The sequence below is a fragment of the Salmo salar genome, chromosome 12 (assembly GCF_965601325.2).
Source record: "Salmo salar chromosome 12, fSalSal1, whole genome shotgun sequence".
Taxonomy (NCBI): Eukaryota; Metazoa; Chordata; class Actinopteri; order Salmoniformes; family Salmonidae; genus Salmo; species Salmo salar.
Window position 1 is genome coordinate 80,215,328 of NC_138302.1, and position 27,827 is coordinate 80,243,154.

Genomic DNA, 27,827 nt, shown 5'->3' on the forward strand with positions numbered 1-27,827 from the left:
ACTGACGGTGTGGGAGGATAGTCTCTCTGTGTGTAGTGTTTAGTGAGGCGTGGGTCTGACTGACGGTGTGGGAGGATAGTCTCTCTGTGTGTAGTGTTTAGTGAGCCTGACTGACGGTGTGGGAGGATAGTCTCTCTGTGTGTAGTGTTTAGTGAGGCGTGGGCCTGACTGACGGTGTGGGAGGATAGTCTCTCTGTGTGTAGTGTTTAGTGAGGCGTGGGCCTGACTGACGGTGTGGGAGGATAGTCTCTCTGTGTGTAGTGTTTAGTGAGCCTGACTGACGGTGTGGGAGGATAGTCTCTCTGTGTGTAGTGTTTAGTGAGGCGTGGGCCTGACTGACGGTGTGGGAGGATAGTCTCTCTGTGTGTAGTGTTTAGTGAGGCGTGGGCCTGACTGACGGTGTGGGAGGATAGTCTCTCTGTGTGTAGTGTTTAGTGAGGCGTGGGTCTGACTGACGGTGTGGGAGGATAGTCTCTCTGTGTGTAGTGTTTAGTGAGCCTGACTGACGGTGTGGGAGGATAGTCTCTCTGTGTGTAGTGTTTAGTGAGGCGTGGGCCTGACTGACGGTGTGGGAGGATAGTCTCTCTGTGTGTAGTGTTTAGTGAGCCTGACTGACGGTGTGGGAGGATAGTCTCTCTGTGTGTAGTGTTTAGTGAGGCGTGGGCCTGACTGACGGTGTGGGAGGATAGTCTCTCTGTGTGTAGTGTTTAGTGAGGCGGGGCCTGACTGACGGTGTGGGAGGATAGTCTCTCTGTGTGTAGTGTTTAGTGAGGCGTGGGCCTGACTGACGGTGTGGGAGGATAGTCTCTCTGTGTGTAGTGTTTAGTGAGGCGTGGGCCTGACTGACGGTGTGGGAGGATAGTCTCTCTGTGTGTAGTGTTTAGTGAGGCGTGGGTCTGACTGACGGTGTGGGAGGATAGTCTCTCTGTGTGTAGTGTTTAGTGAGCCTGACTGACGGTGTGGGAGGATAGTCTCTCTGTGTGTAGTGTTTAGTGAGGCGTGGGCCTGACTGACGGTGTGGGAGGATAGTCTCTCTGTGTGTAGTGTTTAGTGAGGCTCGGGCCTGACTGACGGTGTGGGAGGATAGTCTCTCTGTGTGTAGTGTTTAGTGAGGCGTGGGCCTGACTGACGGTGTGGGAGGATAGTCTCTCTGTGTGTAGTGTTTAGTGAGGCGTGGGTCTGACTGACGGTGTGGGAGGATAGTCTCTCTGTGTGTAGTGTTTAGTGAGCCTGACTGACGGTGTGGGAGGATAGTCTCTCTGTGTGTAGTGTTTAGTGAGGCGTGGGTCTGACTGACGGTGTGGGAGGATAGTCTCTCTGTGTGTAGTGTTTAGTGAGGCGTGGGCCTGACTGACGGTGTGGGAGGATAGTCTCTCTGTGTGTAGTGTTTAGTGAGGCGTGGGCCTGACTGACGGTGTGGGAGGATAGTCTCTCTGTGTGTAGTGTTTAGTGAGGCGTGGGCCTGACTGACGGTGTGGGAGGATAGTCTCTCTGTGTGTAGTGTTTAGTGAGGCGTGGGTCTGACTGACGGTGTGGGAGGATAGTCTCTCTGTGTGTAGTGTTTAGTGAGGCGTGGGCCTGACTGACGGTGTGGGAGGATAGTCTCTCTGTGTGTAGTGTTTAGTGAGGCGTGGGCCTGACTGACGGTGTGGGAGGATAGTCTCTCTGTGTGTAGTGTTTAGTGAGCCTGACTGACGGTGTGGGAGGATAGTCTCTCTGTGTGTAGTGTTTAGTGAGGCGTGGGCCTGACTGACGGTGTGGGAGGATAGTCTCTCTGTGTGTAGTGTTTAGTGAGGCTCGGGCCTGACTGACGGTGTGGGAGGATAGTCTCTCTGTGTGTAGTGTTTAGTGAGGCGTGGGCCTGACTGACGGTGTGGGAGGATAGTCTCTCTGTGTGTAGTGTTTAGTGAGGCGTGGGCCTGACTGACGGTGTGGGAGGATAGTCTCTCTGTGTGTAGTGTTTAGTGAGCCTGACTGACGGTGTGGGAGGATAGTCTCTCTGTGTGTAGTGTTTAGTGAGGCGTGGGTCTGACTGACGGTGTGGGAGGATAGTCTCTCTGTGTGTAGTGTTTAGTGAGGCGTGGCTGACTGACGGTGTGGGAGGATAGTCTCTCTGTGTGTAGTGTTTAGTGAGGCGTGGGCCTGACTGACGGTGTGGGAGGATAGTCTCTCTGTGTGTAGTGTTTAGTGAGGCGTGGGCCTGACTGACGGTGTGGGAGGATAGTCTCTCTGTGTGTAGTGTTTAGTGAGGCGTGGGCTGACTGACGGTGTGGGAGGATAGTCTCTCTGTGTGTAGTGTTTAGTGAGGCGTGGGCCTGACTGACGGTGTGGGAGGATAGTCTCTCTGTGTGTAGTGTTTAGTGAGGCGTGGGCCTGACTGACGGTGTGGGAGGATAGTCTCTCTGTGTGTAGTGTTTAGTGAGGCGTGGGCTGACTGACGGTGTGGGAGGATAGTCTCTCTGTGTGTAGTGTTTAGTGAGGCGTGGGTCTGACTGACGGTGTGGGAGGATAGTCTCTCTGTGTGTAGTGTTTAGTGAGCCTGACTGACGGTGTGGGAGGATAGTCTCTCTGTGTGTAGTGTTTAGTGAGCCTGACTGACGGTGTGGGAGGATAGTCTCTCTGTGTGTAGTGTTTAGTGAGCCTGACTGACGGTGTGGGAGGATAGTCTCTCTGTGTGTAGTGTTTAGTGAGGCGTGGGCCTGACTGACGGTGTGGGAGGATAGTCTCTCTGTGTGTAGTGTTTAGTGAGGCGTGGGTCTGACTGACGGTGTGGGAGGATAGTCTCTCTGTGTGTAGTGTTTAGTGAGCCTGACTGACGGTGTGGGAGGATAGTCTCTCTGTGTGTAGTGTTTAGTGGGCCTGACTGACGGTGTGGGAGGATAGTCTCTCTGTGTGTAGTGTTTAGTGAGGCGTGGGCCTGACTGACGGTGTGGGAGGATAGTCTCTCTGTGTGTAGTGTTTAGTGAGGCGTGGGCCTGACTGACGGTGTGGGAGGATAGTCTCTCTGTGTGTAGTGTTTAGTGAGGCGTGGGCCTGACTGACGGTGTGGGAGGATAGTCTCTCTGTGTGTAGTGTTTAGTGAGGCGTGGGCCTGACTGACAGTGTGGGAGGATAGTCTCTCTGTGTGTAGTGTTTAGTGAGCCTGACTGACGGTGTGGGAGGATAGTCTCTCTGTGTGTAGTGTTTAGTGAGGCGTGGGCCTGACTGACAGTGTGGGAGGATAGTCTCTCTGTGTGTAGTGTTTAGTGAGCCTGACTGACGGTGTGGGAGGATAGTCTCTCTGTGTGTAGTGTTTAGTGAGCCTGACTGACGGTGTGGGAGGATAGTCTCTCTGTGTGTAGTGTTTAGTGAGGCGTGGGCCTGACTGACGGTGTGGGAGGATAGTCTCTCTGTGTGTAGTGTTTAGTGAGGCGTGGGCCTGACTGACGGTGTGGGAGGATAGTCTCTCTGTGTGTAGTGTTTAGTGAGGCGTGGGTCTGACTGACGGTGTGGGAGGATAGTCTCTCTGTGTGTAGTGTTTAGTGAGCCTGACTGACGGTGTGGGAGGATAGTCTCTCTGTGTGTAGTGTTTAGTGAGGCGTGGGCCTGACTGACGGTGTGGGAGGATAGTCTCTCTGTGTGTAGTGTTTAGTGAGCCTGACTGACGGTGTGGGAGGATAGTCTCTCTGTGTGTAGTGTTTAGTGAGGCGTGGGTCTGACTGACGGTGTGGGAGGATAGTCTCTCTGTGTGTAGTGTTTAGTGAGGCGTGGGCCTGACTGACGGTGTGGGAGGATAGTCTCTCTGTGTGTAGTGTTTAGTGAGGCGTGGGCCTGACTGACGGTGTGGGAGGATAGTCTCTCTGTGTGTAGTGTTTAGTGAGGCGTGGGCCTGACTGACGGTGTGGGAGGATAGTCTCTCTGTGTGTAGTGTTTAGTGAGGCGTGGGTCTGACTGACGGTGTGGGAGGATAGTCTCTCTGTGTGTAGTGTTTAGTGAGCCTGACTGACGGTGTGGGAGGATAGTCTCTCTGTGTGTAGTGTTTAGTGAGGCGTGGGCCTGACTGACGGTGTGGGAGGATAGTCTCTCTGTGTGTAGTGTTTAGTGAGGCTCGGGCCTGACTGACGGTGTGGGAGGATAGTCTCTCTGTGTGTAGTGTTTAGTGAGGCGTGGGCCTGACTGACGGTGTGGGAGGATAGTCTCTCTGTGTGTAGTGTTTAGTGAGGCGTGGGTCTGACTGACGGTGTGGGAGGATAGTCTCTCTGTGTGTAGTGTTTAGTGAGCTTGACTGACGGTGTGGGAGGATAGTCTCTCTGTGTGTAGTGTTTAGTGAGGCGTGGGTCTGACTGACAGTGTGGGAGGATAGTCTCTCTGTGTGTAGTGTTTAGTGAGGCGTGGGCCTGACTGACGGTGTGGGAGGATAGTCTCTCTGTGTGTAGTGTTTAGTGAGGCGTGGGCCTGACTGACGGTGTGGGAGGATAGTCTCTCTGTGTGTAGTGTTTAGTGAGGCGTGGGCCTGACTGACGGTGTGGGAGGATAGTCTCTCTGTGTGTAGTGTTTAGTGAGGCGTGGGTCTGACTGACGGTGTGGGAGGATAGTCTCTCTGTGTGTAGTGTTTAGTGAGGCGTGGGCCTGACTGACGGTGTGGGAGGATAGTCTCTCTGTGTGTAGTGTTTAGTGAGCCTGACTGACGGTGTGGGAGGATGTCTCTCTGTGTGTAGTGTTTAGTGAGGCGTGGGCCTGACTGACGGTGTGGGAGGATAGTCTCTCTGTGTGTAGTGTTTAGTGAGCCTGACTGACGGTGTGGGAGGATAGTCTCTCTGTGTGTAGTGTTTAGTGAGGCGTGGGCCTGACTGACGGTGTGGGAGGATAGTCTCTCTGTGTGTAGTGTTTAGTGAGGCGTGGGCCTGACTGACAGTGTGGGAGGATAGTCTCTCTGTGTGTAGTGTTTAGTGAGCCTGACTGACGGTGTGGGAGGATAGTCTCTCTGTGTGTAGTGTTTAGTGAGGCGTGGGTCTGACTGACGGTGTGGGAGGATAGTCTCTCTGTGTGTAGTGTTTAGTGAGGCGTGGGCCTGACTGACGGTGTGGGAGGATAGTCTCTCTGTGTGTAGTGTTTAGTGAGCCTGACTGACGGTGTGGGAGGATAGTCTCTCTGTGTGTAGTGTTTAGTGAGGCGTGGGTCTGACTGACGGTGTGGGAGGATAGTCTCTCTGTGTGTAGTGTTTATTGAGCCTGACTGACGGTGTGGGAGGATAGTCTCTCTGTGTGTAGTGTTTAGTGAGGCGTGGGCCTGACTGACGGTGTGGGAGGATAGTCTCTCTGTGTGTAGTGTTTAGTGAGCCTGACTGACGGTGTGGGAGGATAGTCTCTCTGTGTGTAGTGTTTAGTGAGGCGTGGGCCTGACTGACGGTGTGGGAGGATAGTCTCTCTGTGTGTAGTGTTTAGTGAGCCTGACTGACGGTGTGGGAGGATAGTCTCTCTGTGTGTAGTGTTTAGTGAGCCTGACTGACGGTGTGGGAGGATAGTCTCTCTGTGTGTAGTGTTTAGTGAGGCGTGGGCCTGACTGACGGTGTGGGAGGATAGTCTCTCTGTGTGTAGTGTTTAGTGAGGCGTGGGCCTGACTGACGGTGTGGGAGGATAGTCTCTCTGTGTGTAGTGTTTAGTGAGGCGTGGGTCTGACTGACGGTGTGGGAGGATAGTCTCTCTGTGTGTAGTGTTTAGTGAGGCGTGGGTCTGACTGACGGTGTGGGAGGATAGTCTCTCTGTGTGTAGTGTTTAGTGAGCCTGACTGACGGTGTGGGAGGATAGTCTCTCTGTGTGTAGTGTTTAGTGAGCCTGACTGACGGTGTGGGAGGATAGTCTCTCTGTGTGTAGTGTTTAGTGAGCCTGACTGACGGTGTGGGAGGATAGTCTCTCTGTGTGTAGTGTTTAGTGAGGCGTGGGCCTGACTGACGGTGTGGGAGGATAGTCTCTCTGTGTGTAGTGTTTAGTGAGGCGTGGGTCTGACTGACGGTGTGGGAGGATAGTCTCTCTGTGTGTAGTGTTTAGTGAGCCTGACTGACGGTGTGGGAGGATAGTCTCTCTGTGTGTAGTGTTTAGTGGGCCTGACTGACGGTGTGGGAGGATAGTCTCTCTGTGTGTAGTGTTTAGTGAGGCGTGGGCCTGACTGACGGTGTGGGAGGATAGTCTCTCTGTGTGTAGTGTTTAGTGAGGCGTGGGCCTGACTGACGGTGTGGGAGGATAGTCTCTCTGTGTGTAGTGTTTAGTGAGGCGTGGGCCTGACTGACGGTGTGGGAGGATAGTCTCTCTGTGTGTAGTGTTTAGTGAGGCGTGGGCCTGACTGACAGTGTGGGAGGATAGTCTCTCTGTGTGTAGTGTTTAGTGAGCCTGACTGACGGTGTGGGAGGATAGTCTCTCTGTGTGTAGTGTTTAGTGAGGCGTGGGCCTGACTGACAGTGTGGGAGGATAGTCTCTCTGTGTGTAGTGTTTAGTGAGCCTGACTGACGGTGTGGGAGGATAGTCTCTCTGTGTGTAGTGTTTAGTGAGCCTGACTGACGGTGTGGGAGGATAGTCTCTCTGTGTGTAGTGTTTAGTGAGGCGTGGGCCTGACTGACGGTGTGGGAGGATAGTCTCTCTGTGTGTAGTGTTTAGTGAGGCGTGGGTCTGACTGACGGTGTGGGAGGATAGTCTCTCTGTGTGTAGTGTTTAGTGAGGCGTGGGCCTGACTGACGGTGTGGGAGGATAGTCTCTCTGTGTGTAGTGTTTAGTGAGGCGTGGGTCTGACTGACAGTGTGGGAGGATAGTCTCTCTGTGTGTAGTGTTTAGTGAGCCTGACTGACGGTGTGGGAGGATAGTCTCTCTGTGTGTAGTGTTTAGTGAGGCGTGGGCCTGACTGACGGTGTGGGAGGATAGTCTCTCTGTGTGTAGTGTTTAGTGAGGCGTGGGTCTGACTGACGGTGTGGGAGGATAGTCTCTCTGTGTGTAGTGTTTAGTGAGCCTGACTGACGGTGTGGGAGGATAGTCTCTCTGTGTGTAGTGTTTAGTGAGGCGTGGGCCTGACTGACGGTGTGGGAGGATAGTCTCTCTGTGTGTAGTGTTTAGTGAGGCGTGGGCCTGACTGACGGTGTGGGAGGATAGTCTCTCTGTGTGTAGTGTTTAGTGAGGCGTGGGCCTGACTGACGGTGTGGGAGGATAGTCTCTCTGTGTGTAGTGTTTAGTGAGGCGTGGGCCTGACTGACGGTGTGGGAGGATAGTCTCTCTGTGTGTAGTGTTTAGTGAGGCGTGGGCCTGACTGACGGTGTGGGAGGATAGTCTCTCTGTGTGTAGTGTTTAGTGAGGCGTGGGCCTGACTGACGGTGTGGGAGGATAGTCTCTCTGTGTGTAGTGTTTAGTGAGGCGTGGGTCTGACTGACGGTGTGGGAGGATAGTCTCTCTGTGTGTAGTGTTTAGTGAGGCGTGGGCCTGACTGACGGTGTGGGAGGAATAGTGGGTCTGGTCTAGGAATGGAGCTTTATTGGGGAAACATCTTTGAGATTATCAATGTATCCCGTTGAATCATGAAATGTAGCTAACTATTATTTTGATGTCAAAAAGGTCATAAGAGTGTATTTTGTCATTACAGAACAGAAATGTTTGCAGTGCACTCATTTTGTGTGTGTGTGTGTGTGTGTGTGTGTGTGTGTGTGTGTGTGTGTGTGTGTGTGTGTGTGTGTGTGTGTGTGTGTGTGTGTGTGTGTGTGTGTGTGTGTGTGTGTGTGTGTGTGTGTGTGTGTGTGTGTGTGTGTGTGTGTGTGTGTGTGTGTGTGTGTGTGTTATCCGCTGTGTTTCCAGGTGGAATAGCAGCGTTCGTCACCACTCCCCTGGACGTGGCTAAGACCAGGATCATGTTGGCCAAGGTAAGGCCCAATCAAGCTAACCCAGGCCGGGCCAGCTACAGGACTGTTCAACACTGTGTGTCTGCCGGAGTGACGCCCCACAGTGAACTGCCGTTCTCGAATGTAGACAAAGCTCAGCAGAGACACACTGCCATGGAGAACAGGAGTATGGACAGTGGTGACACGCACATTCACTCTGTGTTCTCCACAGCCCAGCGTTGAATGGACAGTGCTCTGTGGACATGTTTAACGTTAGCTGTAGTACATCTGGACAGGCCAGAGTAGTTTCCAATGGAACAGACAGGACAGACAGGCCTCTCATCTCTCTCAGAGAGAGCAGGAACAGAAGGCTTGTGTCATTGTGTTAGCCGAGCTCTGCTCTGCCTGTCCTGGGTTTATCATGCGTTTACTCTGCTAGTTCCTGTGTTTGTCTGACAGTGTCTCTCTGTGTTATGTTAGTGGGGGTGTTGTGAGTTCAATTGAACCCAGTCGTTGTGTCCTTGGATAAGACAAAGTGTTCTGTGCTTTTTGTTCTCCGCGATGACAAATGAGATACTACTTTGTACTCTGTAACACTTCAGTTGGTTAGACGTGGCGCTTGTGTGAAGATGGTGAAAACAATGTTGTATGACGTGTCAAAACATTTGCCATAAACATGTTTTAGCAGGGGTTATAGAGTTAGGGGTGAGGTCGCTTGGGATTTTATTGACATAATATTAGCTGGTTGTTACATTAATTCACATTTTTAGTGCTAAAACACACAATGGAGCATTTTCTGAGACTCTATAAAACCCCACATAAGATCACCCATGGTAGTTAATTTCCTTTGTTTCCCTCACCGGGGCCCTGAACGCCTGTTGCACAAGCCCAGACAGGACTGAGGCGTGGGGTGAAGAGAAGTGGGGGTGGAGGGGAGGAGGGGTGTTGATGGGATATGGCGGTGTTGGAGCTTGTCACATTAGTTTCCTCCTGTTCCAGAAGAAAAGTCAGAGCCAGGGGTGGGTCTGCTGGCTGGGACAGGGCGGGGTCTGCTGGCTGGGACAGGGGTGGGTCTGCTTGCTGGGACAGGAGAGGGTCTGCTGGCTGGGACAGGGGTGGGTCTGCTGGCTGGGACAGGGCGGGGTCTGCTGGCTGGGACAGGGGTGGGTCTGCTGGCTGGGACAGGGCGGGGTCTGCTGGCTGGGACAGGGAAGGGTCTGCTGGCTGAGACAGGGAAGGATCTGCTGGCTGGGACAGGGGAGGGTCTGCTTGCTGGGACAGGAGAGGGTCTGCTGGCTGGGACAGGGGAGGGTCTGCTGGCTGGGACAGGGGTGGGTCTGCAGGCTGGGACAGGGGTGGGTCTGCTGGCTGGGACAGGGGTGGGTCTGCTGGCTGGGACAGGGGTGGGTCTGCTGGCTGGGACAGGGGTGGGTCTGCTGGCTGGGACAGGGGTGGGTCTGCTGGCTGGGACACGGGTGGGTCTGCTGGCTGGGACAGGGATGGGTCTGCTGGCTGGGACAGGGAAGGGTCTGCTGGCTGAGACAGGGAAGGATCTGCTGGCTGGGACAGGGGAGGGTCTGCTTGCTGGGACAGGAGAGGGTCTGCTGGCTGGGACAGGGGGGGGGTCTGCTAGCTGGGACAGGGGTGGGTCTGCAGGCTGGGACAGGGGTGGGTCTGCTGGCTGGGACAGGGGTGGGTCTGCTGGCTGGGACAGGGGTGGGTCTGCTGGCTGGGACAGGGGTGGGTCTGCTGGCTGGGACAGGGGTGGGTCTGCTGGCTGGGACACGGGTGGGTCTGCTGGCTGGGACAGGGATGGGTCTGCTGGCTGGGACAGGGGTGGGTCTGCTGGCTGGGACAGGGTTGGGTCTGCTGGCTGGGACACGGGTGGGCCTGCTGGCTGGGACAGGGGTGGGTCTGCTGGCTGGGACAGGGGTGGGTCTGCTGGCTCAGAGAGACTGCTCAGACTGTTCCTCAGTGGCCAGCAGGACCTAGAAAAACACAGAACAGGACTCTTACCATGCTGCACTGCCCACAGCCTGGCAAACAGCACTGTGTCCTCTGAAAGCTGTACCCACTGCTACTCTGTACAACAGGTCCCCAGTCTGAGCCTGGCACATCCCTGCCTTTGCTACTGCTATAATAGGTCCCCCCATCACCCAGACTAACTTACTGACCAAACTGCCTACATCTACTAGAGGGTTTAGGGAAATGGAGGAGGGGAGAGGGGGAATAACAGAAAAGAGAGAGAGACATTACATACTCACCAGTGAACCCCACTGCTACAGTACAACAGGTGCCCAGATACACCAAGTGATAGATATAATGAGGGGATGTATGTCAGAAAAATGGAGAGAGGGATAAGAGCCAAATAGAGAGAGTGTGCATGTCAGCATAGACCTGTTCTGAGTTGCTTGTGGTCTGTGTGTATTTTGGACAGAGAGATTCTCCGTTCCTCCTCTCTGTTGCTGAGGAAAAATAAAACGTGTGGGACAAGTGAAGGAGAAAGAGGTTTCTCAGCCCCTCCAATAGAAACGGGAGAATTCAGATGTAGGAATCAACAGGATTCCCGTGATTTCACCAATAATAAGGTCCATGAAGTCCATAACTTGCTTGTAACTGATGACCTTCATATTCTGACTATCTATGAAACTCACTTAGATAATACGTTTGATGATACAGTGGTAGCAATACATGGTTATAACATCTACCGAAAAGACAGAAATGACAACGGAGGTGGTGTTGCGGTCTATATTCAGAACCACATTCCTGTAAAGCTTAGAGACGATCTAATGTTAAATACTGTTAGTGATATGGCTACAGGTTCATCTGCCTCACCTCTCTGGTGGGAAGCTGCTATAGACCACCAAGTGCTAACAGTCAGTATCTGGGTAATATGTGTGAAATGCTTGATAATGTATGTGATATCAACAGAGAAGTATATTTTCTGGGTGATTTAAATATTGACTGGCTATCATCAAGCTGCCCACTCAGGAAAAAACTTAAAACTGTAACCACCTGGATCAGGTTGTCAGTCAACCTACCAGGGTAGTTACAAACAGCACAGGAATTCAATTATCAACATGTATTGAACACATCTTTACTAACGATGCAGATATTTGCTTTAAAGCAGTATCCAAATCCATAGGATGTAGTGATCACAATATAATAGCCATCTCTAGGAAAACCAAAGTTCCAAAGGCTGGGCCGAATATAGTGTATAAGAGGTCATACAATACGTTTTGTTGTGATTCATATGTTGATGATGTAAAGAATATTTACTGGTCTGTGGTGTGTAATGTAGAGCAACCAGACGCTGCACTTGACGCATTTATGAAACTACTTATTCCAGTTACTAATAAGCACGCTGTTATGGATACAAGTATCCTGTGTATGTATCCGGTGTGTGTTTCTTCTCTCTCCTTTTCCCCTCACAGGTGACAATCATCACTCCCCAATCAGTCATCAATCAGTCCCCAATCAGAAGACACCTGTTCCTTTTCCCTCAACCTATCACAGCCCCTTTCCCTTGGTTTAAAAACCCCAGTCAGTTGCTCTCTCTCTAGCTCATTCTCACTCTGTGATCAATCTTTGTGTTCATTCTCTCAATCGCTCGTGTCCAATCTCTATCTCACTGTGTCTCTCTCTCTATCTCTGTATTGATCTCTTTTGTTTTTGCAACTGCATGTCACATTTGTCCGGTAATCCTGTGAGTTTTGTTGTTTGACTGTTTGTTTGTTTGGTGGGTAAAGGGGGTACCAAGACAAGTCGCCCATGGGCATACATTACCCGTAGGAATACTTTGTTTAAGTACCCTAGTTAGAACTGGGCGGACCACCCACTGTATTTTTGGTTAGTTAGCTAGCTGTTATTGAGGTAGGCTAGTCTAGCTTAGGGGTGTTTTTGGATTATTGTTTCTTTGCTTGGGTCCAGCTCAGCCCCTTTTCTCACACCCCATTACCGTGTGTTTATAAATAAACCATTAGAGTTTGACGGTAGATTGTAGTTGTCTGTGGTTATTGGTTCTCACTGTTTCTTATCACTATTATAATTTGCATGATTTATGTTACGGTCTCGTTGCCATCCCCCCTAGACTGCAGGGCCAAAGGGATTCGTAACACACGCACCCATTAAGAAAATGACTGTATAAATTGTTAAATCCCCTTGGATTGATGAGGAATTGAAAAATGTTATGGTTGAGAGGGTCGAGGCAAAAGGTATGGCAATTACATCTGGCAGCCCAACTGATTGGCAAACATACTGCAAATTAAGAAATCATGTGACTAAACTAAATAAAAATAAACTACACTGTGAAACAAAGATAAATTATATAAAGAATGATAGTAAAAAGCTTTGGGGTACCTTAAATTACATTTGGGGGAAAAAAGCCAACTCGGCTCCTTCATTCATTGAATCAGATGGCTCATTCATCACAAAGCCCACTGATATTGCAAACTACTTTAATGACTTTTTTATTGGCAAGATAAGCAAACTTAGGAATGACATACCAGTAACAAACGCTGACACTACACATCCAGGTATATCGGCCCAAATTATGAAAGACAAGAATTGTACTTTTGAATTCCGTGAAGACAGTGTGGAAGAGGTGAATTTTTTTTTGTCTATCAACAATGACAAGCCACCGGGGTCTGACAATCTGGATGGAAAATTACTGAGGATATTAGCAGATGATATTGCCACTCCTATTTGCCACATCTTCAGTTTAAGCCTACTAGAGAGCATGTGCCCTCAGGCCTGGAGGGAAGCTAAAGTCATTCCGCTAACCAAGAATAGTAAAGCCCCCTTTACTGGCTCAAATAGCCGACCAATCAGACTGTTACAAACCCTTAGTAAACTTCTGGAAAAAATTGTGTTTGACCAGATACAATGCTATTTCACAGTAAACAAATTGACAACAGAATTTCAGCATGCTTATAGGGAAGGACACTCAACAAGCACAGCACTTACACAAATGACTGATGATTGGCTGAGAGAAATTGATAAAATGATTGTGGGGGCAGTCTTGTTAGACTTCAGTGCAGCTTTTGACATTATCGATCGTAGTCTGCTGCTGGAAAAACGTATGTTTTATGGCTTTACACCCCCTGCTATAATGTGGATAAAGAGTTACTTGTGTAACAGAACACAGAGGGTGTTCTTTAATGGAAGCCTCTCAAATGTAATCCAGTTAGAATCAGGAATTCCCCAGGGTAGCTGTTTAGGCCCCTTGCCATTTTTACTAACGACATGCCACTGACTTTGAGTAAAGCCAGAGTGTCTATGTATACATGTCAGCTACTACAGCGACTGAAATGACTGCAACACTCAACAAAGAGCTGCAGGTAGTTTCAGAGTGGGTGGCAAGGAATAAGTTAGCCCTAAATATTTCTGAAACTAAAAGCATTGTATTTAGAACAAAACACTCACTAAACCCTAAACCTCAACTAAATCTTGCAATAAATAATGTGGAAATTGAGCAAGTTGAGATGATTAAACTGCTTGGAGTAACACTAGATTGTAAACTGTCATGGTCAAAACATATTGATGCAGTAGTAGCTAAGATGGGGAGAAGTCTGTCTATTATAAAACAATGCTCTGCCTTCTTAACACTATCAACAAGGCAGGTTCTACAGGCCCTAGTTTTGTCACACCTTGACTACTCTTCAGTCCTGTGGTCAGGTGCCACAAAAAAGGACTTTGCAATTGGCTCAGAACAGGGCAGCACGGCTGGCCCTTGGATGTACACAGAGAGCTAATATTAATTATATGCATGTCAATCTCTCCTGGCTGAAAGTGGAGGAGAGATTGACTTCATCACTACTTTTATTTATGAGAGGTAGAATGCACCGAGCTGTCTGTATAAACTACTGGCACACAGCTCGGACACCCATGCATACCCCACAAGACATGCCACAAGGTCTCTTCACAGTCCCCAAGTCCAGAACAGACTATGGGAGGCACACAGTACTACATAAAGCCATGACTACATGGAACTCTATTCCACATCAAGTAACTGACACAAGTAGTAAAATTCGATCTTAAAAAAAAACAGATAAAAAAACACCTCATGGAACAGCGGGGACTGTGAAGCAACACAAACATTGGCACATACACATGCATACACACACATACGATAACATACACACTATACATACACATGGATTTAGTACTGTAGATATGTGGTAGTGGTGGAGTAGGGGCCTGAGGGCACACAGTGTGTTGTGAATGTATTGTAATGTTTTAAAATTGTATAAACTGCCTTAATTTTGCTGGACCCCAGGAAGAGTAGCTGCTGCTTTGGCAGCAGCTAATGGGGATCCATAATAAATACAAATACTGCTGGGCACACACAAACACACAGGGTGATTTACAGTCCAGGCCACAGTTATGCTAACCCTGCACCCCACCCTTCACTTCCCCTCTCTTTAATCACCCTCCCATTCCTCTTGCCACGCTAGTCCCTCCCCCCTCACGCTTAACTACTTCTCCCGCTCTCCCCACTCCTGATCCCACTCCCCCCAATCAAGACCTCTGGCATAAAACTACAACAGGTGGAGTGTGGGTGGTGGGTGGTTATGGGTGTCACCTGTGTTGCCACCGATGTCTGTGAGTGGAGGAGTGGGAGGAGGTAGGATGGGAGAGGAAGACTAAACAGGTTGTCTGTCCAAGTGGCAGGAAGTGGAGGAGACTATCCATCTATCGTCACGTCTCTTATTTGTTCTCTTTCTCTCTCTCTCTCTTAGGCTGGGACTAGTACAGCGAGTGGAAACATCCCACTGGTGCTGTTAGATGTGTGGAAGACTAGGGGCTTGACGGGGTAAGTATGGCCCATCACACGCTGCTGTTCTGGGGGAACCTGAGGACTAGTCTCGGGGAGCCTTCTGTACCTATGTACACATTTCAACAAGTGTCTCTGACTAGGTATCCCCTTCCCCTTTCTATTGTTGAAAGACTGTGTTTTTTAAAATCTTAAACCATTTCTCTTAGCCTGTACATTTTTTTTTTTACTTTGCATTATCTGATTTAAAGTCCTACAGTTCTTCACATAATCAGGTTTGCCTGCTGGTAGGAACACTAGTCGGGGGACATAAATTCAGCGCAGAAACCTGAAAAATGAGAATTAAGAGCTTTCCAAGAGACATAACTTTTCTGAATAGTCCTATTGATTAAGACATTAGTAGGGCCAACGGTAAGGTTTATGTGTGGAGCTGAATGTGTGATGTGTTTATGACATCTCCTAATGAAAAGGCCAGGTCAGGAGGGAATGATGGCCTGCCAGCCCTAAACCAAACAGCCCTGTGAATAATAGTCTGGTGTGTATGAGCAGCCATCATTTAGTTAAGATATACAGGCCCTGATGTTAATAGCAGATTTGGTTTGGGGTGGTGCCAAAAACAGTCTCTCTCCCTCTCTCTCAGGCACTATCAGAGATTGTTTGAGTAGGCTGCAGTAATGGAATCTAATCAGAGAGTGCAATTATGTTGGGAAGAGGTTCTGATTCAACATTAACTGTCTGTTTAATAACCCCCGGGTAGTTCCTTAATCACACTCGGCTGTGGAAAGAGAAGACCAGGGACGGGGTGGGCTTCAACGCACTCGGCTGGGGAGAGAGAAGACCAGGGACGGGGTGGGCTTCAACGCACTCGGCTGGGGAGAGAGAAGACCAGGGACGGGGTGGGCTTCAACGCACTCGGCTGGGGAGAGAGAAGACCAGGGACGGGGTGGGCTTCAACGCACTCGGCTGGGGAGAGAGAAGACCAGGGACGGGGTGGGCTTCAACGCACTCGGCTGGGGAGAGAGAAGACCAGGGACGGGGTGGGCTTGTTATTGAATGGCTCTTCTTATGCTGATGAAGCCGTCATATAGAGGGATCCCTTGTAGAAAAGTCTCTACCCTAAGCCTCCCAGCTGCCTCGACAACCCGCCCGTAATTGAAAGAGTATTCTTTGATGTTCCCTGTCTTCTTTGATATTTTGTCTCTCTTTTTCTGGTATTTTTTTCCTTCTCTTCTCTAACTCTTGGTTTACTGATAAGCTAGCTGGAGGGAGGTTTTCTGTACAGCTGAAGGAGCAAACATAATAAACCGTACAACATGGGGTTCCCCAAATGCCTTCCCCTGATAGTGATACACACAGTCTCTCTGGGACAACCAGAGGAAGGAAAAGCAGTGTGATGATTCCATCGGGAAAAAACGTGGCAGTTACGCCGGGGCTGGGGCTTTAAAGCTTTAATTATGGTAATAGGCCCAATTGCAGTCTAGTGAAGCCATAAAGTGCTTCCATCTGTTTGCTGTGCCCCAGAGCCCTGCCGAGCCCTGCCTGCCTGCCTTACAACTGGGTTAGACCAACGTTACACACCTCCTCACCACACTAACCAAAACACATCGACAGCCAGGACCTCCCCACACCAATTAGAATGAAGCTGAAACACGACAAAACAATGTAAACCTGCTCAGACTTTGAACCCAACTGTCTGCTCCAGGGTTGGGGTCAATTCTGAATTGAATTGCAAATTGCATTTTAATTCCAATTCAATTCTTGAATACAATTGATTTTGAATTTTCCACAACCCACAGGTGAAGAATTTGAATATAATGTGAATTAAAGGAAGTAGAAATGAATTCAATGAAATTCAAATGGCTTATTTATTCTACACATCATCATAGACATTTTTTATTTTGACCTCATGTATGGTTACCAATACCATGTAGCATAAGGTTGAAACATTCTAGGATCGTCTATAATAATTCATAATTCCCTTTTAAATATCAGAAAAAAATTGTTTCCCAGAATGCATTAGATCAAACACTGCAGTATGGAAGGGAACAATATAACATCTCATGACAAAGAAAAATACTGTTTGACATCTTTGAGTTATAATCAAATGTATTGATTGTATTCTTTGCATTAATCAGTAGCAAAATATTTGTCAAATTAATGAGATTCATGTCTCACTTGAATTGCTTTGAATTCAATTCTACTTCCTTCCATTCAAATTCAATTCAAATTCTGCTTCCTGTAGTGCGTGGCCAATTCAAATTCATTGTTTGAATTTAATTAAATTCCGACTTGACCCCAACCTTGGTCTACTCATAGGAGGAAACCCAAACAGAAGCATATTGTGTGTTTACCTGTCAACTAAAGGCTTCCACCATAGTCACTTCATAGGAGGTGAAAGCTCTAATGGTGAGTGACTACTGTCCAGTTCTTTCCCATTAGTGCAGATGAAGGTGAAATGATGCATCTCCTTTGAGCAGATCATTAATGAGAAGAAAAGTGCTCCTGATCAAAAGGAGATGAAGACATGTGGTGTATCTAAGACCACTGGTTCTCAACATGATTAAGACCTAAGCCTGTGATGAGCAGCTCTCTCTCTCCTGCTGAGGACTCGGGGTATTTTAGGCTGTGCGGTCAGGAGGCTGTGAGGTGATTGGCCGGTGATCAGGGCATGACTGATCTGTGTGGCTGGCGGGCTGCTGATGTCAGTGAGTCAGCGAGCCCCAGGGGTTTATGGGAGAAGTTCAGCCATTTTGTTCCACAGGTGGGGCTTCTCCCAGACAGGAAGTGACACACTGTTGTGAGCCAGAACACGTGGAGGTGGTCTGGAGAATTTAGAATCTTAGAACGCTTTAAGAACTGTGCTGACCCATTGCCAAAACAATCTTTCACATGGGCAGATACTGAAAATGGGACATTATTTTCTGTCTATTGCTTTCCTTGGCTTGTTGTTAGGAACAACATTGGCTTCAGTCAGGCACTGGCAGCCTACCACATGAGCAGTTCGAAAAGTACTGTATTTTGATATATAATGCATGTGATGGGAAAGGTTGAGATTCACATATAGTGGGTGTTAACTTCTATTTCAGTCGAAGGTGATAACTCTGCAAAGAGCAAACTGAAGGGCAGGATGACATGCTTTGAGAAATGTCCCCTTGCTCATTTGTTCCAGCTTAAGCATTTACACACCCACACGCGCTCACACACACACACGAGCGCAGCCTCTCCAAAACACCCGATCCGACTAGGAGCATTCCTAAACGTGCAGTTCTGTAAATGGCTGGGATAGTTGAGAGATCCCTGACGTGCTTGGCACCTTGTACAGATTTGCAGTTGACAAAATTGATGTATTAGCGGTTAGACCATTTGTGACCCCATTTCTAAATGGAGGGCCATAAAACCTCACCACAGCCCCCACAGGTGTCCCAGGCCTCTGGGGCCTTTTGTGTTACGTAGGTCAGCCCTGGAGCAGCCAAGGCACTCAGAGCAGTTCGAGCTGCTGGCCAGAGCAGGGGCAGACAGATCGACGAACCGACCGAGGAGTGTAGGGGCGTAGTGGCAGAGTGGGGGTTCTCAGTAAGCAACAAAACAGTCCAATGGATAGGAGCCATTATATTTCCAGTCTGTGGGGAGAGTGGAGAGAGAGTAAATGCTATAGTGTGTGTACAAGAGAGTGGAGGAGAGGGAGAAAAAAAGAGCAAGGAATGACTGGGCTGATCCGGGGTGTGTGAGCTGAGCCAGTTGAGGGGGCTGTTGCTGGACGGCCGCACGGATGGACAGCAGAGGGACGTGTGTGGATGTCATCTGGCCATCAGTCAGGCAGACAGATCAAGCTCCAGGGAGGCCCATCAGGGGGTTCAGCAGTAATCCACAAAACAGCTGTGTGGAAAAGGGCCTTGGGAGACTGGCGTACTCTCATGGCCTGTCACCATCCCCTGACCTCCACAACATCAACAGTCTGGAGAGTCCCCTAACTTCTAAAACTTTCTTTGAAACAACTTTCTACTCCCCTAGCTTCTAAAACAGCCTATCCATTCCCCTGTCTTCTAAAATGGACTCTAAAACATCCTCTCCAGTCTCCTGTCTTCAATAACTGACTATAAACAGCTTTTCAGTCCCCTAGCTTCTAAAGCTGTCTTTAAAACAGCCTCTCCACTCGCGTCTTCTAAAATTGACTCTAAAACATCCTCTCTAGTCCCTTGTCTTCGAAAAACTCACTCTAAATCCTCCTACCCAGTCTCCTAGCTTCTAAAATTGACTCAGAAACAGCGTTTCTGTTCCTTAGCTTCTGAAACTGACTCTAGATCTTCTTAATAGGCCCCTGCTCCCTAAAATAGCATGAAATCCCTCTCAGAACATACATTTTAGCAGAGAAACATGGAACAAGACCTAGTAAAATAAAACAAGTAACATGTTACTCTTGCATAATACCTGATGCAATTTTGTCTCTGTCTTTTCAGTCTGTTTTCTGGCAGTATACCTCGAGTCACGTCCATCAGTCTGGGAGGTTTTATCTTCCTGGGTGCTTATGAGAAGGTCCGACGCACCCTGCTATAAAGACCTTGTCATGAGGGCAGGTGGGAGAGGGCCCTGTGCTGTGCTGACCCAGCCTGAACTGGCCCCGAGGAGGGACACCTGGTGTGAGTCATTCCTGATCGCATTACCCAGAGGTCTGCGTTCCCGCTTCTCAGTGCGCTGCAGATTGAGTTTAACTGAGTGAATTCCATTTTTTTAACAGCAAGGATCGCATATCTCTGAGCCAAGTATCTTCACTGTATGACCATGTGAGAGGAAATGGTATTAAAAGCCATATCTTTATACTATGAAAGTCTTTGTGATTATATTTGTTCAATGTCACCGCTTTCTCCAGTTCATTGTCTAAAGCTGGGTAGTTAAATGGTAGAATAATCACCTCACAGTAGTTTGTCCGTCCAAGGTTACTGCTCTCCGTTATTCAGTATGGGAATACGGTGAACAAAACCACCTGCATTGACGAGCCACCAGGGAGCCATTCAGACATACTGTATCTCAGCTCAGAAAGCCTATTAGAGAAGAAGCATCATGAGCTCATCCACCTGCAGGCTGTCATCTCAGGTGTTAGATGGGGCCTGTGTTTCTGCTGGATTAAACACTAATTTACTACAGTCACAACTGTCGCCACATTAATGCAGATGATGTACTTTAGCCAACTTCCATTGAAGGGATAGTATTAAAACATGTACAATTTAATTGACCCGTTTTTCCTAGTATTAAAAACAGGACATCCTGAATAGATTAACCTTTTACTCTAATGCATTGGTGAACATCGAGTATTGAGCAAGCATCAAAATATAAAATTGGTTTTCCAAAAACAGGTACATTTACACTGGGGCCATGTTTTGTAAATAACTCCCATTGTGTCCTTCAGATGTCGGTCGAGGGGGAAGGTAAAGACCATTAAAGCCTGGGAGAGCGACAGGGTGATGAATGTTTGTCACAGCCCGTCACACATTTGTTTGGTACACCAGAGGGCTAAGTCCTGTCCTGGAAGCTGTTAGTCAACTGACATACATCCATCCGGAATGTACATTCTGTCCAGCCTCATGGACTTATGGTCATTCGCCAAGCCTAGAATTAACCCTGGCTTTAGAGATGGACCTCCAATGTATCTGCAGAGGCAGAAGCAACATGAATGAGTTCAATACTTTTGACAAACCTGCTAATTCAAGTAGTCTATATAATTTTGCTTTGCCTGGCCCACTTACTAATTTGAGACATTATTGAACCACAAAGGCAAGGAAAAACACTCCACAAAATGTGATTTTATTAGACACTTTAATGTTTAAACTTTGACATTGGTACAATGGATTCAGATAGTTTATTGAAATAAACGACTGCATGTCACCCCGTGGATGATATGACAACTGACTGACCATCTAGAATTCCTGTTCTCTAAAGAATATGCTAAAATGTCAAACAATTTGAGCCTTTGATACCGCAAATAGCAAGTGTTTACAGAATATTTTGTTGCATACATTGGAAAATGTAATTCTGTTTAATCTGACATTCAGTGTATCCAGGCCTATAGACAGGGGGCATTTTTCCTAGATTTGGCAAGGGTACATTTCACAAGTTTCCCAGCAGTAAGCAGTTTTACAAAATGAAGAGATTCTATTTGTACCGGTCAATAGTTCCTGAATGATTAAACAGGTTGTACTAGTACCATAATGATGACGATGATGATTATTATGATGAGGATGTGTGGTGCTATGACAAAGGCTAAATACTGGCCATTCCCTGTGTGAACAACAGTGTGACAACTGTCTCAAAATGCCTCCTGGTACGAGTTCCTCATTCCCTTTACAGCATGGCAGGTTCATGGCTGAACATATTGGGATGGGGGGGACTAATGATTTTAGAAGTTGGACCAACATTCATGACAAATGTGATTTCAAAGGATCTGGGCCTTTAGTTGGACAAAAGAGAAATAAATGGGAGCTGAGGCACCGTGGAGGATGTAGTCCCTAAACCAAAGCCAGCTGAAGAGCAGTGGTGGTCAGTACCTTGACAGACATGTGGAATAGCCTTGACAATCCATCGCTATGTCACAAATGTGACACGTTTCCTGACTAAGAATTCTTACATTCCTATTGGGTATGAGTAGTACAAAAGTGCTTAAACATCCAAAACCTAATTTCATATCCCGAACCCCCCCTTGTTCCATGTTGTACCCAAATCAAAGCCCTTCCTTCATAAAATACCAGTAAATATGAGTTATGGTTTAAGGCCATGATGGGCAGCGTTTGCATTTGTCAAACATTCAAGTGCAATAAAGTGTTCCATGGTATGACAGAGTGTACCGATAGCGTTCACATCTCTGCTATACTAAGAGTCCGGTTAGTGGTTTCTTTGATCATGCAATAAGGCACGGCAGTTGAAGCAGGTAGGTAGAGGCTGACAAGGCTTGTTAAAGACAACAAAAAATACCATCACTCCGTTCCTTGTCATGCACAGAATAATTTCAAATACTCTTTGTAAAAGTTATATAATATACATGAAAACTCTTATGTACAGTCAATTATCCAACGGTATAGCTCTCTCTCTCTTTCACACATTACTCTACAATATTACCTACATTTGCATGCTTCAAATGCAAGTCACGTTTAGGAGCTAAGATTGGTTGGCACCTCCCAGGAGAAGGTTTCAGTATGTACAGCTGATACGCTCAGGCGGGACACCGCTCAGACGGGACACCACCCACACAAGCGCCGCCTTCAAAACTCCAGACGCCCCTCCCTTCTCCTGCCTCGTTAGTCCAAACAGGGGACAGGATCAGATCTTGGCCTCTCTGTTTGAGGTAGCAGTTCCCAGTGCAAAGAACAAGTCAACTCAGGGCTAGTGAGTCTGGTAGTGTCAGGGTGGGGAGAGCCTGCTAGTCGCTGGCTCTCCTGAGGGGTGTGCATGGCTCTGGAAGGCTCTGGGAGCATGTCCATTAGAGAGGAGAGTCTGTCTGAGCTCTGGCTCACAGTCTGTGTCCAGTGTGTATTGGCTTGTTACGGGGCCGAGTTTCACCGGCTTGTGGAAGGCCTCCTCTTGAGAAAGGGAGCACACTAACGTCGTCTGTCCCGTCCTGTTCACTGAGGAATCTGGGAGGGAACACCGAGAGAGAAGAGAACACACAATCAAGACCCCTATCTGTGCAGAGCTCAAGGCTATCGATTGCATCCATATTGCTAATTTGACATTATGAAGCAAGGATCGGAATTCTGACCCCTAATTCCTCCCAGACCGTTCCTTGCCAAAAGGTACAGCATCCCGGGACAAGACCCGACCTGCTCCCCTGTGAGTCAGGCAGCAACGGGAACTCAATGCGGCTTTTCATCAAATTCCCTTCACTGTGATTTGTCATGGCAGGCTGATCTACACAGCTAAGGGCTCCATCCACAACATATTTTCTACCATTCCTCATCCTGTCCTCAACAGTGTGGAATAGAAAGAGCACTCTACCTTTTCTGTTCTTGTGGTTTCTCTGTGATGACAATACATTGTGGTTGCTGGGAAACGCAGGTGGCTGGGTGTCCCTTCTGACTCCATTGGAGGTCCCGTTGCAGAGGGAGGCAGTGTAGGGTCCTGTGTCCACCCCTAAGGGTACAGGAACGCTGTAGTCCATGTGGTGGAGGTGTTGTTGGTACTCCAGGCATACAGGTCCCAGCCCCTGGGGGAGGTAGTCTGAGTCTGACTTGGAGTAGCCATTCTCCATACACTCTGTACACACTACAGCCTCACCGTAACCTAGACCAGCACAGACAGAGAGAACGTCATTATTACCACACCCACCCTTTTCCACAATTTCATGAATTTAGAGGCGATTTAAAGAAAACATTCACTGATCAGTCATGGTTGAGTATTGGAGGTTCATATGGATACCAAACTGGACACACTACCTGTGTTGTCTGTGTGTGTGTTGGGCAGAGGTCCACCACTAGCCTCCACACGGACGCACACATCCTGGCGCTCCGAGAGGGTCCCCTGGGAGGACAGGTAGCTGGGGACGTCCGGGGGCACGTTGGTCTCATCTGGGAGGGGAGAGAAACCATCACCATCAGCTCAAACTACAGTCAACAACACCACATGGATGGTGTAGAGCCATTCCCTGTGATGAGTAGAACTACATGAGCGCCCTCTCACCCGTGTTGGTGACGCTGCACTCCTCGCTCTTCTTGCGCGTCTGGTAGATGATGCACACCCACACCAGAGAGGTCACCACGATGCTAGTCACCACAGCGATGACGATGATGCCCACCGTGACGGTGCTGGGGCCAGGTGATGCGGCGCAGGCGGTGTGGCGGACACTCAGCTGGCTGTGGGCGCGCTCCGTGCCTAGCCTGTTGGACATGACGCACGTGTACCTCCCAGCGTCCTCTACGGCGGCGCTGCCGATGACCAGCAGCTGGTTGCCGGGGGTAAAGTGGTGTCGGTCGGAGGGGCGGAAGGGCTGGTCGTTCCTCAGCCAGGTGATTTTGGGTAGGGGGCTGCCTAGCGCCTTACACTGCAGGACTACAGTCTCCCCCACCACCACACTACGGTCCTCCAGCTCCTGGGCCAGGTGGGGCGTCTCTGTAGACGGGAGGGGTCACAGGTCAAAGTGTAGTCATCCCACCAGAGCAGACTGGTCAATCCCAACTCTACTCAACCCTTCATATCAAACTACGCAATGACAACTGGTGATGGTCCATTATGCTTTGTTCAACACAGAGTGATATAGAACACCATGATCTCACTCGGTCTACTCCACCTTTTCAGACTGGGCCACAGCTCTGACTTTTCTTTCCACATGCATGAATAAACATTACAAAGCCACTCCTGAGGGCTGTTTCTACCTCGTGTGCCTGGGAGGAGTTGTTCTGGACTAAAAGCACTACATAAGGTAGAGTAGACCAAGCCTTTACACATCAATACAAGCCCCTCTAGGAGAATGGAGGCCTGCAGTCTCCCTCCCACCCTGAGGAGAGGGGTGAGAACGGTTAACAAAAACCCCTCTATCCCACCCTCCCCCATTTGACCCCTACCCTGACCTCTGACCTCGGAAGGCCACAGCTGCCAGAAGCATTTCATTCTAGGACCAAGGCTCACCAGTTCACAGCTGGCTTTAGAGCAGTTTACTAAGTGTTCATTTTTAGACTTAGTATCGGTATTATGGTCATGTGAAGGTGAGCCATGAATCCTCAAACATTGAGGCCTGTGTGTTTGTTAGGTGGCATGCACTGAAGCATTATGTTGGAAGCATGCAGATATGCTAACTGGCCAGATGAATGTGATGTATGTACAGGGCAGGGGAGACTGGTGGGAGGCGCTCTAGAAATAATAATAATTGTGAACTAACACTCGCACTTGACACCCCCCCCCCCCCCCCACTAGCTCTGACTTTACTGATAGTTACTGTATTGAGGGAAAATGTACTTACTAATGCACTAACTGTAAGTCCCACCTAGCCATCTTAAAACTAATGCACTAACTGTAAGTCCCACCTAGCCATCTTAAAACTAATGCACTAACTGTAAGTCCCACCTAGCCATCTTAACCCGTTTGGGATAGGGGGCAGTATTTTCACAGCCGCATAAAAAACGTACCCGATTTAATCTGGTTACTACTCCTGCCCAGAAACTAGAATATGCATATAATTAGTAGATTTGGATAGAAAACTCTAAAGTTTCTAAAACGGTTTGAATGGTGTCTGTGAGTATAACAGAACTCATATGGCAGGCCAAAACCTGAGAAGATTCTTTACAGGAAGTGCCCTGTCTGACAATTTGTTCTCCTTCTAGGGCATCTCTATCAAAAATACAGCATCTCTGCTATAACGTGACATTTTCTAAGGCTTTCATTGGCTCTCAGAAGGCGCCAGAAAGTGGAATGAGAGCTCTCCAGTCTCTGGGCGAAAAACAGCAGGAGTTTTTGTGAGTGGTCCTGCTGAGAACAATGACACTGGACCGCGCGTGCACGACACGACTCCATTTTTTTCTTTCAGTGTTTGAACGAATACAACGTCGCCCGGTTGGAATATTATCGCTATTTTATGAGAAAAATAGCATAAAAATGTATTTTAAACAGCGTTTGACATGCTTCGAAGTACGGTAATGGAATATTTTGACATTTTTTGCTAGCGGAACGTCTGTCCCTAACAGGTTAAAACGAATGCACTAACTGTAAGTCCCACCTAGCCATCTTAAAACGAATGCACTAACTGTAAGTCCCACCTAGCCATCTTAAAACTAATGCACTAACTGTAAGTCCCACCTAGCCATCTTAAAACTAATGCACTAACTGTAAGTCCCACCTAGCCATCTTAAAACTAACGCACTAACTGCAAGTCCCACCTAGCCATCTTAAAACTAACGCACTAACTGCAAGTCCCACCTAGCCATCTTAAAACTAATGCACTAACTGCAAGTCCCACCTAGCCATCTTAAAACTAATGCACTAACTGCAAGTCCCACCTAGCCATCTTAAAACTAACGCACTAACTGCAAGTCCCACCTAGCCATCTTAAAACTAACGCACTAACTGCAAGTCCCACCTAGCCATCTTAAAACTAACGCACTAACTGCAAGTCCCACCTAGCCATCTTAAAACTAACGCACTAACTGTAAGTCCCACCTAGCCATCTTAAAACTAACGCACTAACTAAGTCCCACCTAGCCATCTTAAAACTAACGCACTAACTAAGTCCCACCTAGCCATCTTAAAACTAACGCACTAACTGCAAGTCCCACCTAGCCATCTTAAAACTAACGCACTAACTGCAAGTCCCACCTAGCCATCTTAAAACTAACGCACTAACTGCAAGTCCCACCTAGCCATCTTAAAACTAATGCACTAACTGCAAGTCCCACCTAGCCATCTTAAAACTAATGCACTAACTGCAAGTCCCACCTAGCCATCTTAAAACTAACGCACTAACTGCAAGTCCCACCTAGCCATCTTAAAACTAACGCACTAACTGCAAGTCCCACCTAGCCATCTTAAAACTAACGCACTAACTGCAAGTCCCACCTAGCCATCTTAAAACTAACGCACTAACTGTAAGTCCCACCTAGCCATCTTAAAACTAATGCACTAACTGTAAGTCCCACCTAGCCATCTTAAAACTAACGCACTAACTAAGTCCCACCTAGCCATCTTAAAACTAACGCACTAACTAAGTCCCACCTAGCCATCTTAAAACTAACGCACTAACTGCAAGTCCCACCTAGCCATCTTAAAACTAACGCACTAACTGCAAGTCCCACCTAGCCATCTTAAAACTAACGCACTAATAACTGCAAGTCCCACCTAGCCATCTTAAAACTAACGCACTAACTAAGTCCCACCTAGCCATCTTAAAACTAACGCACTAACTAAGTCCCACCTAGCCATCTTAAAACTAACGCACTAACTAAGTCCCACCTAGCCATCTTAAAACTAACGCACTAACTAAGTCCCACCTAGCCATCTTAAAACTAACGCACTAACTGTAAGTCACTCTGGATAAGAGCGTCTTCTAAATGACTAAAATGTAAATGTATGGGAGGCTGGGCTCATTGTTATGGCTGTAATGGAGTCGAACATGTAGTTTCCATGTTTGATACTGTTCTATATACTACAATGAGCCCAGCCTCCACAGTGAGCCCAGCCTCCCATACATTTACATTTGAGTCCTCCTATAGCTCCTCCCACCAGCCTCCTCTACTAGAAGGGCGTGGGGCGAGGCTGCCAGTAGGCGTGGGGCGAGGCTGCCAGTAGGCGTGGGGCGAGGCTGCCAGTAGGCGTGGGGCGAGGCTGCCAGTAGGCGTAGAGGGAAAAAATCTATACAGTTACATAACGCAATATTATTTTGGACGATATTATATTGATACTTTGACTTCAAGTATGATTTTTTTTTCTTGCTAGGTAGCATTAGTCGGCAGTATCTGTGCCAAAACTACTGTATCCTGTTTTCCATCTTCTTTTTTAATAGTGAGCCAACGTGTTTTCAGCACTTTTATTTCCCTGACTGATCAACACTCGTTTTCTCATGCTCTCTCTGCAACAGAGAGCAATATGTTTGGAACATCATATAGAATGGTGAGAATCACAATACATCATATTGGCACCTAAGTATGGGGATAATGTCGTATTGTGAGGTCCCTGGCAATTCCCAGCCCTAGTGACCAGCAGTCAGTCTTACCCAGCACGGTGAGGGTGGCGTTGGCAGACACGGCGCCCGCTGTGTTTTTGGCGGTGCAGCTGTACACGCCCATGTCCTCCGGCTTGACGTCCATGATGAAGAACACGTCATCGTCCGGCATCACATGCATCCGCCGCTCGCGCGCCGCCGGGAAGTCCGTGCCCCCATCCTTCTGCCAGGCAATCTGGGGGGTGGGGTGCCCCTCAGCAGCACACTCCAGCTTGGCAGTGGTGCCCGTACGGATAGTGTTGTCTCCAGGCATCTTCACTAACGTAGGCAAGACTGTGGGGAAGGAAGATATGACACACTGGGTTAGCCACAACAGAGAAGTACAGAGGTTAACACAAGAGTCTCTGTTTTAGGGAGAGGGCAGGGCAGCCAATCACTCAGCATCTGTTGGCCAAACTGACAGGGCGTGTAATAGCTCCACAACGCGCCTAAATCAATTTGTTCCAAATTCCACCCAGAGACTCACACACAGAGACATGCAGTGAGATGCTTTGTTCAAGCTAAGAATTACCCCTAATCTCTTACCACTA

At 48.3% G+C, this 27,827-nt stretch overlaps 2 protein-coding genes across 3 annotated transcripts in view; one reads left to right on the top strand and one right to left on the bottom strand.

Moving 5' to 3' along the window:
- Positions 1-19,431, top strand: part of slc25a26 (solute carrier family 25 member 26) — an 81,088-nt gene extending 61,657 nt beyond the window's left edge. Inside the window, exons 8-10 of one of the 2 annotated variants that reach the window (XM_014133413.3) lie at positions 7,809-7,873; positions 14,572-14,645; positions 19,064-19,431. In XM_014133413.3, the coding sequence (XP_013988888.1) occupies positions 7,809-7,873; positions 14,572-14,645; positions 19,064-19,160 (236 nt within the window). In that variant the 3' untranslated portion in view covers positions 19,161-19,431. The remainder of the gene's footprint in view (positions 1-7,808; positions 7,874-14,571; positions 14,646-19,063) is intronic. The other variant, XM_014133414.3, reaches the window with a different exon arrangement.
- Positions 19,432-20,400: 969 nt separating this feature from the next.
- LOC106565931 (leucine-rich repeats and immunoglobulin-like domains protein 1) overlaps positions 20,401-27,827 on the bottom strand; it is a 44,101-nt gene continuing 36,674 nt past the window's right edge. Inside the window, exons 14-18 of the mRNA XM_045691774.2 lie at positions 27,289-27,570; positions 23,271-23,699; positions 23,027-23,158; positions 22,590-22,874; positions 20,401-22,228 (exon numbers count right to left, since the gene is read on the bottom strand). Coding sequence (XP_045547730.2) covers positions 21,996-22,228; positions 22,590-22,874; positions 23,027-23,158; positions 23,271-23,699; positions 27,289-27,570 — 1,361 coding nt within the window. The 3' untranslated portion in view covers positions 20,401-21,995. The remainder of the gene's footprint in view (positions 22,229-22,589; positions 22,875-23,026; positions 23,159-23,270; positions 23,700-27,288; positions 27,571-27,827) is intronic.